The 13,748-nt window shown below is 48.5% G+C and overlaps 1 protein-coding gene across 1 annotated transcript; it reads right to left on the bottom strand.

Annotated features, from left to right (window-relative positions):
- Positions 1–435: 435 nt before the first annotated feature.
- LOC310712689 (homeobox protein Nkx-2.4-like) lies at positions 436–8,197 on the bottom strand. Its single transcript, XM_083515995.1, has 2 exons — positions 7,798–8,197; positions 436–4,197 (listed from the first exon to the last, which is right to left on the bottom strand). Exons 1-2 carry the CDS (start codon positions 8,054–8,056, stop codon positions 3,653–3,655), a joined length of 804 nt encoding a protein of 267 aa, XP_083372121.1. The 5' UTR covers positions 8,057–8,197; the 3' UTR covers positions 436–3,652.
- Between the last annotated feature and the right edge of the window lie 5,551 nt (positions 8,198–13,748).

Genomic DNA, 13,748 nt, shown 5'->3' with positions numbered 1-13,748 from the left:
GGCAGCAAAATTCTGGTAGATGCATCCGTCTCTGCTGAGGCGGCTGGTTTCTGATCTCCCGGGGCTCAGATTTTGATTGCAGGGACCCTGCAGACCGTCTTTTGATCATTTGTCCATGATGATTTATGCAATTGATGGTAGTGGGGCCATTATACATGATCTTTCCTTCCTTCCTTCCTTCCTTCCTTCCTTCCTTCCTTCCTTCCTTCTCTCTTTTGATAATATTTTTTATTAGTTTTCAATTACAATCCAATAATAGCCTCATTATAAAAATGCCAAATTATAATACAGTTACTAATACCAATCATTCAGATACCAAATTATATAATTTAGGTGACGACCCCCCCCCCGCGTGCTAGAATTGGTGGTTCTAACTTACAGAATATGCAGAAACGGCGAAACTTACTGGAAGAATAAGAGATCAGGATAACAAACTTTTTATAAAAGAATGGGAACAGTTTATTGAATATTTACAGCTGAATTGTAAATGGGTAAGAACATTGGCAGGATTATTGTAATTACCTGCAGTTTGATAAGAGTATATATTTAAAGCAGATGAATAAATGAGCAAATCAAGTGAATTTGGATATGCAGAAGATATTAAAAACCTTTCTCTAAATAATAGCAGCAAAGGTGGATACTGTTTCAGGGTGGAAAAATGACTCACCACCGATATTTAAAGAGTATTTGTTCCAGAAAATTTGAACAACTGCACTAGTTGTGCTTCTTGAGAAATTGTTCTCCACTGCAAACAAATTTGTTGAGAAATGGACAGTGCTCACAGTGTTCCTGGCATAGCGTATTCCAGGATGACGTTCGTGCTGCGTATACATTGCCCAGTCTTACAATATCATATAAAAACAACATTTGGAGTAATACTTTTCTTTTATCTCAGCGCAACACTCAGGTTTATGCTGGCACTGTTTCATCTTTAGCCTTGTTTTTTTTTTTTTTTAAGCAAAACTGGTATTTTTTTAAAAATCGCTTTTATGATATAGAGCACATGCCGCATACACCAAATGTCGTGCGTACAGGTAATGTACCTTACAGCAGGGGTTGGGAATTTCCAGACCCCAGGCTAATCATGGTTTGGCAGAGTGTACAATTCGTAAAACTTGCAGGATGTAGAACACATCTATAGTAAACGAATGTAACAGAATTGGACAATCTAAAGAAGGGGACACTATACCTTTAAAGCACATTTAAAGCTTATTATCTCCCTCAAAGAATTCTGGGCACTGTAGTTTAACCCCCACCCCACCCCCTGAGCTAGTATTCCCAGCATCTCTTAGCAAACTACAGTACCCAGAATTCTTTGAGGAAAAGAATGTGCTTCGAATGTGCTTTAAATGTGTCTAGTCTGCATGTGGTTTCCTCAGGTGAGTTCCCTATCCAGAGGCAACCTGAGGTGTGTTCTGATTGTGTTTGATATGAAATAGAGTTCTGCCATAAGGCACCATTGTACCCAGTCTCTCCCGAGCTCTCTTAAATGTTGTGTACAATTTCTTTCTTCCTGCATAGCAATCGGCAATACTTTTCTGTACCAGAGGACGCAACAGCAACTAGTTTCACGTCTGGGCAACTGTTAGACAGGCAGCATCCCAAAGGGTGTGCCCAGTCGGTCCCTGTTTCCAGGAGGTTTTCAAACTCAAGCAGATTTTTTGCACAATTAAAGCGGATTCGGGCACTCTGTCACCACAGCGCAGCAAGCAAGCCCTGAGCTGTCGCCTGCTATTTGCACCATCTAACAACAAATTATCTCCCACCCGCCCCCCCAAAAACCCTGGTAGTTCAGTCAGAGGCAAATTTATCTCCCATCAGCCCCAGCCAGCATGACCAATGGTTAGAGATGGTGGGAACGGCAGTCCCGGACACTAGGAGGACACCAGGCCGGCAAAGGCTGGTCTAAAGAGAATTGATATTCCACTTCCCCCCCCCCCCGCTCACTCTTGCCGTAATCTGTGCTGATTTGCTTTCGACAAAGCAATAAGAAGGGAGCCTGCAGAGAAATCAGCAAAAGCCATTTGACGGATCTTTCCCTTTTCCCAAGAAAGCTACAGCGATCGATCCTGGAGCACCAATCGATCAGAAGCGCTGGCTGATCTGAAAAGTTGCAGGTGAGGTACGTGTCTGGTCCAAGCAGCGAACCTTTTTTGTTTTGTTTTTGCGGCGTTTAAAATGTTTAGGGACTTGGTGGTTTAAGTCTGTGGGTAGCTTGGCTCCTCCTCGTCTTCCCACCATGATCTCATGATGTTTAGTCTGGTGTCTTCTGTCTAAAAAGCCAAAAAGCGCCAGAGTGAAGGTTAGAGCAGGGGTGGGGAACCCTCAGCCTGCGGGCCAAATCTGGCCCACCATGTTGTCTTCCCCAGAGCACTCCCATTTGCCCATATTATTATAGGCAATGTCAGGTGTGGGGCAGGTGGAGACTTTGCTGCGCTGGCTGCTCACCTGTCAATCGACTGCCACCATTAGGGTATCGGATAATTGACAGAGGAGTGATCCTGCCCACCTATCAGAGTTAGCCCTATCAAAGATCTGTCCTGCCAGGTGGAAAAGGCTCCTCACCCCTGCGTTCAGGTGATTGGGGTACCGCCTACCAACCTCAGCCTGCCTTCATCCATCCTGCCTGCCTTTTTACTTACAGGGCTTAGTGAGCAGGGAGAATCTGTGGCAGAAAGCAGTCCAGAATCAGAGGCAGAAGCAAAGGCCGTAGAGGAGGGGTGGGCAAGAGGCAGAGATGAGTCAGGCTGGTGAAGAAACCAGGGAGTTCTCCCCCTTCTGCTGTGACAAGCTCCCCTTTCCCCTGAACCTTCTTGAAGAACCAGGAGAGGCATGAAGAGGGCGGAGGAGCTGTTCGCTTCATACAGGCGTAGTCTCTGATTGCTTGGGGAAAGCCCTAGAGAGGAGGGGACTCAGGCAGCTGTGGGGAGGCGGGGATTTTCAGTCTCGGCAACTGCAAGACCTGCCAGAGATAAGTTGCTTTGCCCACTAGGCCTGAGCAGATCCCGTTTTTGTCAAGAAAGAGTCCACACCAACTTGCACGGTGTGATTTACTGCTGGCTCGCTCCTGACACCAAGCAGGTTTTGCCCTGGCTCCAGTCTTGCCATGTCTAGCCCTGACCTGGTAAAGTAAAGGTAAAGGTACCCCTGACCATTAGGTCCAGTCACGGACGACTCTGGGGTTGCGGTGCTCATCTCGCTTTATTGGCCGAGGGAGCTGGCATACAGCTTCTGGCTCATGGGGCCAGCATGACTAAGCCGCTTCTGGCGAACCAGAGCAGCGCACGGAAACGCCGTTTACCTTCCCGCCAGAGCGGTACCTATTTATCTGCTTGCACTTTGACGTGCTTTCGAACTGCTAGGTTGGCAGGAGCAGGGACTGAGCAACGGGAGCTCACCCCGTTGTGGGGATTCAAACCGCCGACCTTCTGATCAGCAAGTCCTAGGCTCTGTGGTTTAACCCACAGCACAAAAGCAAATCTGAGCTGGTTTCAGAGCGGCCAGCCTGACGGCACACAAGTCACATCTGATGCCTCCGTCCACTGGGTGCTACGGGTGCAACAAGACAAGGCAGACCCTTGCTTGGGCTGTCAGGCACACAGCACGGCCTCTCATGCCATCAAATGGTCCAATCTCGCTCCCCTTCCATCAGCTACCATGGCTTGCTGAACGCAAGCCCTCTTTCCGCAGCCTTTGTGCCGGGCTGAGAGTCGGCGCTGGAACTGGGGCTGGCGGATAAGCTCTGGGTGCTGGGTGCGAGTCCGGGGAAGGGATAAGGAGACCCTAACAAAGACTTCTCCTCCATCAGAGACCCGGCAAAACCGTAGCCCCCTGGGTGTGGCGGAACCACACCGTTGTCGCAGGTTCGGTGTGCTTCCTGCCCCGGGTCGGCCTTGGGGTCCTGTTGCTTGCCTTGCTTCTTCATCTTGTACCGATGGTTCTGGAACCAGATCTTCACCTGGTTGGGGGTGAGGCGGGTGACGGTGGCCAAGTGCTCACGTTCCGGGGCTGTCAGGTACCTCTGCAGCTCGAACCTCTTCTCCAGCTCGTGAACCTGGGCCCGGGTGAACAGCACCCGGCGCTTCCTTTTGGACGGGTTCCCGGTGAAGAACGAGGGCGGCTTGATCACCTCGCCAATGTAGCCCAGGCAGTCGGCTCCGACTCCACTGAACCCCGATGTCCCCACATACCTGGGGACTGGGGGGGGGGAGGAGGAGAAAGAATGAGAGCGAGTCAGGCTGTCATTGAGAATCAAAAATTATCAGTCGTACCTTGGAAGTCAAACGGAATCCGTTCCGGAAGTCCGTTAGACTTCTCAAACGTTCCAAAACCAAATCACGGCTTCTAATTGGCTGCAGGAAACTCCTGCAGCCAATCAGAAGAAGCCCCGTCAGATGTTCGGGTTCCAAAAGAATGTTCACAAACCAGAACAATCACTTCCGGGTTTGCAGCATTCGGGAGCCAAAACATCCGAGTTCCAAGGCGTTTGGGATCCAAGGTATGACTGTCCTTTTATCTTGTGAACTAACCTGAGATCTTCAGATGAAGGCGGTGTAGAAATCAAATAAATAATCAAATAATAATAATCAAATGCAGAGTCCCATTTTTGGGTGGTGGGGGAGCTCTCCGTAGCATGTGGATCCTTGCAAATCCACACTATACATTTAAAGCAGCGGTTCCTCGTTTTTTTCAAACAGTCACTCTCTCTCAGCCCCATAAATTCATCCGCAGTGACAAATGCCCCATGTTCGGAATAGCGGTTTGCATGACCCACCAAGGAAGCACAATAAAATTCAAAACAACAACTAATTGTGCAACTTTTCAAAATCTACGTATTTTTTGCTCTATAAGACTCACTTTTCCCCTCCTAAAAAGTAAGGGGAAATGTGTGTGCGTCTTATGGAGCGAATGCAGGCTGCGCAGCTATCCCAGAAGCCAGAACAGCAAGAGGGATTGCTGCTTTCACTGCGCAGCGATCCCTCTTGCTGTTCTGGCTTCTGGGATTCAGAATATTTTTTTTCTTGTTTTCCTCCTCCAACAACTAGGTGCGTCTTATGGTCTGGTGCATCTTATAGAGCGAAAGATTTTTAGTTTGGTTAATTCAACAAACGTGATGCCCTTGATCCGGCGATCAAAAGCCCGGTCCTCATTTTAGCTCGGCTGGTTAGCATGCGGTGCTGATAACGCCATATATTCATATTCAGCGCACCTTAAAAACGCACAACTTCCGCCAAATAATCCTGTAATCAGTAGGTCAAGGAAATCTTAGCTCCATGAGAGGGGAGCTACAGTTGTCAGAATTCTTTGGGGGAATTCGGTGCTTTAAGTGTGCACTGAATATACTGTGGATCTGTAAGGATAGAATGCTGGGCCAAACGGGTTTTCTGCCGGCAAAACTCCAACGCCATTTTCCAATGCGAGGGATACTGGACTTTCACTTAAAAGGTAAGAACACAAGAAGAGCCTGGCTGCAGGATCAGGCCAAGTCCAGCATTCTGTTCTCACAGCGGCCAGCCAGATGACTCTGGGGAACCAGGACAAAAGCTGATATTATTTTCCCCACCCAAATATCGCTGGGAATTGTAGCTCTACCGGCCCCGTTCTTTGTAGGAAAGAATATGTTTTATTTCATAGATTGTAGAGTTCGAAGGGACCCCCATGGTCATCTGGTCCAACCCCCTGCCACGCAGGAATCTTTTGCCGAACGTGGGGCTCAAACCCACGACCCTGGGGTTAAGAGTCTTGTGCTCTACCGACTGAGCTATCCAAAGTGAAATACTCCATTCCATTCAGTTTCTTCCCATGTGCAAAAACCCACAGTCAGCATCCCAAGCCACTGAGCATGCTCAGTTGTCATAGGGCTGGGTATTTGGGGGTGGGGGTGGAGAGTCCCCTTAATGTGTTTCCCCACAAATCTGGGGTTCCCCCAAGCCCACTGATACTTCCCTCTTGGGTGGTGAAAGGGGCTGTTCTGACTACATACAAATAGACATGAGGACAATGAGTTTGATTTTATTATACAGTGGTACCTCAGGTTACGTACTTAATTCGTTCCGGAGGTCTGTTCTTAACCTGAAACTGTTCTTAACCTGAAGCACCACTTTAGCTAATGGGGCCTCCTGCTGCTGCCGCACCACTGGAGCACGATTTCTGTTCTCATCCTGAAGCAAAGTTCTTAACCTGAGGTAATATTTCTGGGTTAGTGGAGTCTGCAACCTGAAGCGTATGTAACCTGAAGCATATGTAACCCGAGGTACCACTGTATAAGATTTGGTTGCATACCATAATGTATATTTGTAATCTATCGGGTTGTCCTAACTTTTCTTCCAAGGAGCGCAGAGTGCTTTCTGTCCTCACAATGACCCTACGAGGAAGGCTAGGTGCAGGCAGAGGACGGGCCATAGATCAGTGCTAGAGTGCAGGCTTTGTAAGCAGAAACTGTGGAGAGTTGCTGCTGCTGCCAACCTGTGTGGACATTACTGAGCTACACCATTGGTCTATCTCTGTACAAGGCAGCTTCCTATGTTGTTTCAAGGCATAGCTGTCAACGTTTCCCTTTTTTTAAGGGAAATTCCCTTATTCCGAATAGGATTCCTCACAAGAAAAGGGCAAAGTTGACAGCTGTGTTTCTAGGTCACCCAGTGAGCAACCAGGACTCTTTGGTCTAAAAGTCTAACCACTACACCACACTCCCTCCGTACATAATAACAACATTCTGACCTGTTCCAGTGCAGGGCTCCCCCCTAACTTCTGATAGCAGGGGGATTCAAATTGTAGTTTCAAAAATAGGGGGTTGACTTTTTGAGTGTGTAAGAGGCATTCCTAGTCACATCAAGCGTAGGCCCCATTCATTCCTGGTTGGAAGGTGGCAAGCCCAGGGCGAAGCTGGAAGATTTAAGACAGATAAAAGAAAGCCCTTCTTCACGCAGAGCGTAGTTCAACTGTGGAACTCCCCGACACAAGAGGCAGGGACGGCCACAAACTTGGATGGCTTTCAAAAGAGGATTGGACAGATTCATGAAGAAATCTATCGGTGGCTACTAGACCGGATGGCTCTGCTCTGCTCCACACTCAGAGGCAGCAACGAATACCTGGAGGGAAGAGTCCCGCTCAGGTTTCGCTCTCGGGTTTCCCGCAGGCTGGCCACTGCGAGAACAGGACGCCGGACTAGGTGGGCCACTGGGCTGATGCAGCTACAGGCTCTTTTCATGTTTGTAACTCCTGCAGGGGTGCGACGGGCAGCCTCCTCTGAGAGCGTTACTCCGCCACATTTCTGCACTTGGCAGTTCAGAAGCCCGCCAACAGCCCCACACAAGTTGCCCTACAGACATTTTGCTTTCAAAAGTAACAACAGCAACCTATCTGACAGCTAATAATAATAATTAACTATTTGTACCCCGCCCATCTGGCTGGGTTTCCCCAGCCACTCTGGGCTCCTTCCAACAAAGATTAAAAATACATTAAAATGTCACACATTAAAAACTTCCCTAAACAGGGCTGCCTTCAGATGTCCTCTGAATGTCGGGTAGTTGTTTATCTCTTTGACATCTGAAGGGAGGGGTTCCACAGGGCGGGTGCCACTACCGAGAAGGCCCTCTGCCTGGTTGCCTGTAGTTTTGCTTCTTGCAGTGAGGGAACCGCCAGAAGGCCCTCGGCGCTGGACCTCAGTGTCCAGGTGGAACGATGGGGGTGGAGACGCTCCTTCAGCTATACTGGACCGAGGCCTTTAAAGGTCAACACCACCACTTGGGTGTACATCACTTACATGAAGGGTATCTAAGAGGGTACATCACTTACATGAAGGGTAGGGTCCGTCCGCAGTGCCAGAGGAGTACCACTCTGCGTGGGCCACCCCATTCCTGAAGTTCTCCTGGGGGTAGGCGGGCAGCTCTGCTGGGCCTGGGAATGCCCCTGGGTAGCATCCTAGCATCGAGTTCGGAGGCAGGCAGTTGCCGATGGAGAACCTGGAGCCCCCCAAAGCAGGCTGGTGGGTGCCGGGCATAAACTGGGCAAAATCTTCCAGTGCCTCTGCAGCAAACGTTTTGAGGTCCTCCATGTGGACGGATTATTCCTCCCCCCAAAAAGATGGAGGATTTAGAGCTGGGTGCTGATACCCCTCCACACACTCTTTGACCTGCTATTCTTTCCCACCCCTCTCCAGACGGACTCTGCAATGGTGGTGAGTCAAGGGGCCTTCTCCTCCTTTTATCTCAAAGTCTGCACCTTATCAGGGGTTTAAGTGCTCCACCTACGGCAATGGAGGTGGAGTGGGTGGGTGGGTGGGTGGGGGCGAAGGAGCCGGCCCCTCCTCTCCAGGAGTCTAACCAAACAGCGGGAGCTAAGAAGCAGACAGTCCAAGTTAATGGAAGCGGTGAATTGGTTTGAGAGGGGAAGCTCAGTTCCCGAACCTTTAACCTGGGACATCTCGCTGGCATCACTGCAGACAAAGGTAGGGCCTACCTGTCCCTGACGAGGCATGCTGTCTCCAGGCATGCCCCCCGGATGGCCGTACATTGGGTGCGGGATTTCGTTTTTGTATTTGAATCAGGTTTCTAGTCCACATGGTTGCAAAATTGGCATAATTGCGAGCGGGCCATGGCTGCTGAGGTCTCGGAAGCACCAGAGGAAGGGGAGGATCAGTGGCGTAGCGTGGGTTGTCAGCACCCGGGGCAAGGCAAGTCATTTGCGCCCCCTAACCCGTGGATTTGCGCCCCCTAACCCTAACCCCCAGATGTTGCGCCCGGTGCGGCCGGGCCCCCCTGCACCCCCCCACGCTATGCCACTGGGGAGGATTCTCCGTGGTCAGAAAACAAGGCGGTGATCCCCCATGAACCAAATGACTTGAGCAAAGCTAACAATTGTATCAATTGTGGGGCTTTGGAGTTCTCCGAGGAGCAGCGATAGATCGGACAATTTCAAATGACGTTCACAGTTCTTTAAGCCGTGGCTGTGACAGAATTAGTAGAATCCGGCTCTAATTTTTTTAAAAATAGGTGATCATTAAAAAGTAATCAAACTAAATTAAAACAGTACACAAAGGTCTATTTAAGAATGCAGATGCTGTCAGTGGCGTAGCGTGGGTTGTCAACACCCGGGGCAAGGCAAGTAATTTGCGCCCCCTAACCCGTGGATTTGCGCCCCCTAACCCATGGATTTGCGCCCCCTAACCCTAACCCCCAAATGTTGTGCCCGGTGCGGCCGGCCCCCCCTGCACCCCCCACGCTACGCCACTGGATGCTGTAACTACGACGACAACAAGGAGGTGGAAACGCACATATTTGGGGAAATAACCTGTGCAAAGGCATTGTTTTAGGGGAACGGCGTTGCAAAAAGGTGTACATTTGGCAAAAGGACCAGGCTGCCAGCTGACATTTTGGGCCAGCTGGGCCCTTTCCCCTCACCTCCTCCTGTGAGAGGGTATTTATTTGCCAGGCTCCATGTGGACTTTCAAGAAGTCCCTGGGGAAATTGATCAATATCTTAGCGCATTTCAAATCCCCATCCAGTCACCACCCACCACCAGAATTTCACACTATCCCTTTCCTCCTCTCCCTCCTTAACATCCCCATAATAATTCCAATACAATTACCTTAATAACCCTATTCCATTCAATATTTTATACACACTGCTCCCTATAACCATACTGTTAAAAGCACGTGAGCTTCCCATTCCTGGTTGCTTTCCACCTGGCCCACGCTCACCCAGCCCTACTGAAGAGGCTCCTCATGAGGCCGGAGGAACATCGCCCGGCTATTGTTTTATTGATTTTTTGATTTAATATGCTGTAAACCGCTTTGAGATTTTTATTAAAAATATAAAGCAGTATAGAAATCTAATAAATAAATAAAATCCCTGCGTTCCATTGATTAATAATAAAATCAGATGTAATGTTTTTACATATGAACTTCTTGAACAGCAAATACAATCAACTGATTTGCTACTTAATTACAACTTATTTGATTCATGAACTAGTGAGTTAATACTGAAACAAAACAAAGGCAGTTTAAGTAGAAGACAGCAGAGAATAAGTTTGGTGCTTTGGATTTTGCTATTTATTTTGGGTTTTTGTTTTTGAGGCTTTTCCGGTTAATTTGTTTTTGTGATGGTGTGCAACCCAGATCAGCTACTGACTGACTGATTGATTGATTGATTGATTGATTGATTGATTATGTGACTGAGGAAATGGATAAAATCAGGATATCATCAGTGCAGGTAAGGAAAAAATAAAAAATTTAATTTTTATCATATACAATACTGTCTTATTTATTTTATAGTACAGCACATTAATTATTGCTTTCATTTTATGGATCAGTGGTCTCGTTAGATAGTAAAATTCATGTTAAATGGCTGTTTTAGGGGTTGTTTTTAAAAGTCTGGAATGGATTAATCCATTTTGCATTACTTTCTATGGGAAAGTGCGCTTTGGTTTTGGAACACTTTGGTTTTGGAATGGACTGCTGGAATGGATTAAGTTTGAGAACCAAGGTTCCACTGTAGTACAAATTAATTTACTCTCTCAGCAGCTTCATTAGGGCTATTCCTTAGGCTTTTGCAGTCCTCATCCTCCTCCCCCAGTGATGAAAAGGGCCATGTCCTTTTACCTTCCAAAAATTTTCGCACAGCAGATTGTTTAGCGATTGCCTGGGCAGGTTTATCTTCCAGATGTTTATTCTGGGTTTTGAAAGGGCTGCTTCACTTTCAGCCTCCTCCTTCGGACATAGAATCTATTATATTACGCAAGGCAACTTCATAAAGAGGTGGCTTAATTCAGGGATTTGTTAGATTCAACCCTAAAATAACCTACGTAGAAGGGAATACTAGTCCAGATTTCTACACACATATTAGCTATAATGGCAAATTCGAGCTAGGCCTTATTTTTAATGGCTGGATTTCCTGCTGACATTTAGATTATCCAGAATAATTGTTCTGTCTTCTTGTTTTGTGACCATAATAATTTTTGTGGCGGTATCTAAATTATAGCTTTTGTGGCAGTATCTAAATTATAGCTTCCTTTTCAATGGCATAAATTCCAAAGAGTTATTTCTATGATCTTCTCAATGTTTCTTCTGTAGGAGATGTAATCTGACAAGCATATTGTTGATTCCACGTGGCAACACGTTCTTTTCTAAAGATCAAGTGTTTATACTGTTCTATCCAAGCTTTTTCCCCCTGTTCTTTGAATGAGTTTTTACCCTGTTGTATCTTCTGTAGCGCAGCCATTAAGGCTGATACCTCAAGATTTAATCTGCATAATGCCAAAACTGTAATTTTGCCACTGTTTTGGTTGTGGTTTGTCTTTCCTGACCTCCCTGGGGCGCAAGGCATGGAAGTCCTGGGCTGCCCAGATGACATGACCCCCACTATCGGCTTGGCTGCAGGAGTTGCTGGAAGGAGGCGTACAAGACGCCAGCCAACCATCACAGAGGCTCCACTCCAGATTTGTGTAGCGTTTACTCTTTAGCCTTTTCTTCTCACAAATACAGTGGTACCTCGGGTTACAGACGCTTCAGGTTACATACGCTTCAGGTTACAGACTCCGCTAACCCAGAAATAGTACCTCGGGTTAAGAATTTTGCTTCAGGATGAGAACAGAAATCGTGCAGCGGGAGGCCCCATTAGCTAAAGTGGTGCATCAGGTTAAAAACAGTTTCAGGTTAAGAACGGACCTCCGGAACGAATTAAGTTCTTAACCCGAGGTACCACTGTATATCCCACAAGGCAGTGGAGGTTTGGGACAGGGGTTGGCAAACTAAGGCCTGGGGGCTGGATGCGCCCCCCCCCCGGCTCATAAATCCGGCCTGCACCGCGAAGCCGAGACTCCCAGCGATGGCGACGGGAGGAAGAGGCCAAGGGCGGCAGCTCTGTCGATCAAACATTGTGCCTGGTTTACCTCAGCACGGCACGGGGACGTCTCTGCCAATCAAACACTGTGCCCAGTTTGATTGGCAGAGCCGTCGCCGCAACCCTGGTGCTCCTGTGGGCCAGAGAGCGGAGCAGATGAGCTCTCTCTGCTTACCCGCTTCATGAGAAGCAGTGGTGGTGGCGGCGGTGGCAGCCTCTGGGAAGGTAAGCGCAACGCCTTCTTTCTCTAGGCGGGGAGGAAGCCCGTTTCATGCCACCACCGCTAGCCCTTTGGCAAAGGGGGCTGGGGTGGGGAGAAGGACTACTTGCACCCCTCGTAGTGTGCATAGGAATTCAGTGTTTACCTGTATTTATATATATGTACAGTCATACCTCGTTACGTTTGCTTCATGATGCGTTTTTTCTGGTTGCGTCCCGCGGCGACCCGGAAGTACCGGAAAGGGTTACTTCTGGGTTTTGCAACTCGCGCATGTGCAGATGCGCAAAAATGACATCACGCACATGCGCAGAAGCGGCAAATCACGACCTGTGTGTGGGCAGATGCAGGTTGCGTTCCTTTCAGGTTGCGAATGGGGCTCCAGAATGGATCCCCTTCACAACCAGAGGTACCACTGTAGATACAGAGAGAGAGAGAGAGAGACTGGCCAGGGTGGTGTAGTGGTTAAGAGCGGTGGACTCGTAATCTGGGGAACCGGGTTCGCGTCTCCGCTCCTCCACATGCAGCTGCTGGGTGACCTTGGGCCAGTCACACTTCTTTGAAGTCTCTCAGCCCCACTCACCTCACAGGGTGTTTGTTGTGGGGGAGGAAGGGAAAGGAGAATGTTAGCCGCTTTGAGACTCCTTCGGGTAGTGATAAAGCGGGATATCAAATCCAAACTCCTCCTCTTCTCCACAAGGTCTGAGGGACCGGCCCCCTGTGGAAAATGTTTGCTGGTAGATGGGGCTGATGAGCCCCACCTGCCCCTCACTTCCCTCTACAACCTGTGCAGAAACCGCCTTCTTGACCTTTGGACCCACTCTTAGTCTGGTCCGCTCCATCTGGCTGCAGGGTGGGGCCCAAAGGTGGACAAACGACCCCAGAAGGAGCATGATGTGTCACCCACCAGATGCACGACCCCTCCCCTAACAGCACCTCATCTCTGGAGGGCATCAGCTTGGGGGAAAAGGTGTCAAAAGGGAGCCATGTTATTTTCTGTGGGTCCACTAGGAGGGGGTAGAAACCAATTTTCTGGTTTCTGATCCCTGCTGGCATTGAGTTTACAGACTCTCTCGACATAATGGCTTGCTTATATTGTATACACTTGAAGAGTTTTACCAGGGGAGTCAGGCCTAGCCCTTCTGATCAGAAATGGCCTGGCATCCAGGATTGTGCTTTGATCTCGTGATGCTGCCTTGCAAATGAAAGATGGCATAGCCCCTGTGTATGTGGTCTGCCTCTGCTTTTGATTCACAGAACTGTCACGCAAGACACGCACGCCTTGCAGGGCAACAGCCGCCTGCTTTTGCTGTTCGACTTTGACGTGCCACAGTAAATCAGCCACACCCCAGCACAACCAATCGGGTAACATCTGTGCATGAGGGAAATGCCAAGCTGATTTTATGCGACAAACTCGGCTTTCAATCACAGCTCTACAGTAAATCACAGCCCTGCCCTGACCCCAGTTATGGATAAAGGCACATTAAGCCCTTTTGCACGAACATGAATGCAACGCTCCATTCTCCACCCTCTTCCCACAGAACCAGAATGGGAGAAACATCTGACACAGCTATGGTAATGTTCTCTGCTCATTTGAGTCTTCCCTTGGAGGTTTTTAAGCAAGGTTGAATATAGTGGGGTAGGAGAACTGAAAAGGATGCCAATATATTTCACATCTGGCAACCAGTGGG

This window comes from Podarcis liolepis, assembly GCF_965112155.1.
Source record: "Podarcis liolepis genome assembly, chromosome: 7".
Lineage (NCBI taxonomy): Eukaryota > Metazoa > Chordata > Lepidosauria > Squamata > Lacertidae > Podarcis > Podarcis liolepis.
The sequence above is the reverse complement of the archived record's forward strand: the minus strand, read 5'-3'. Positions and strand labels throughout refer to the sequence as shown.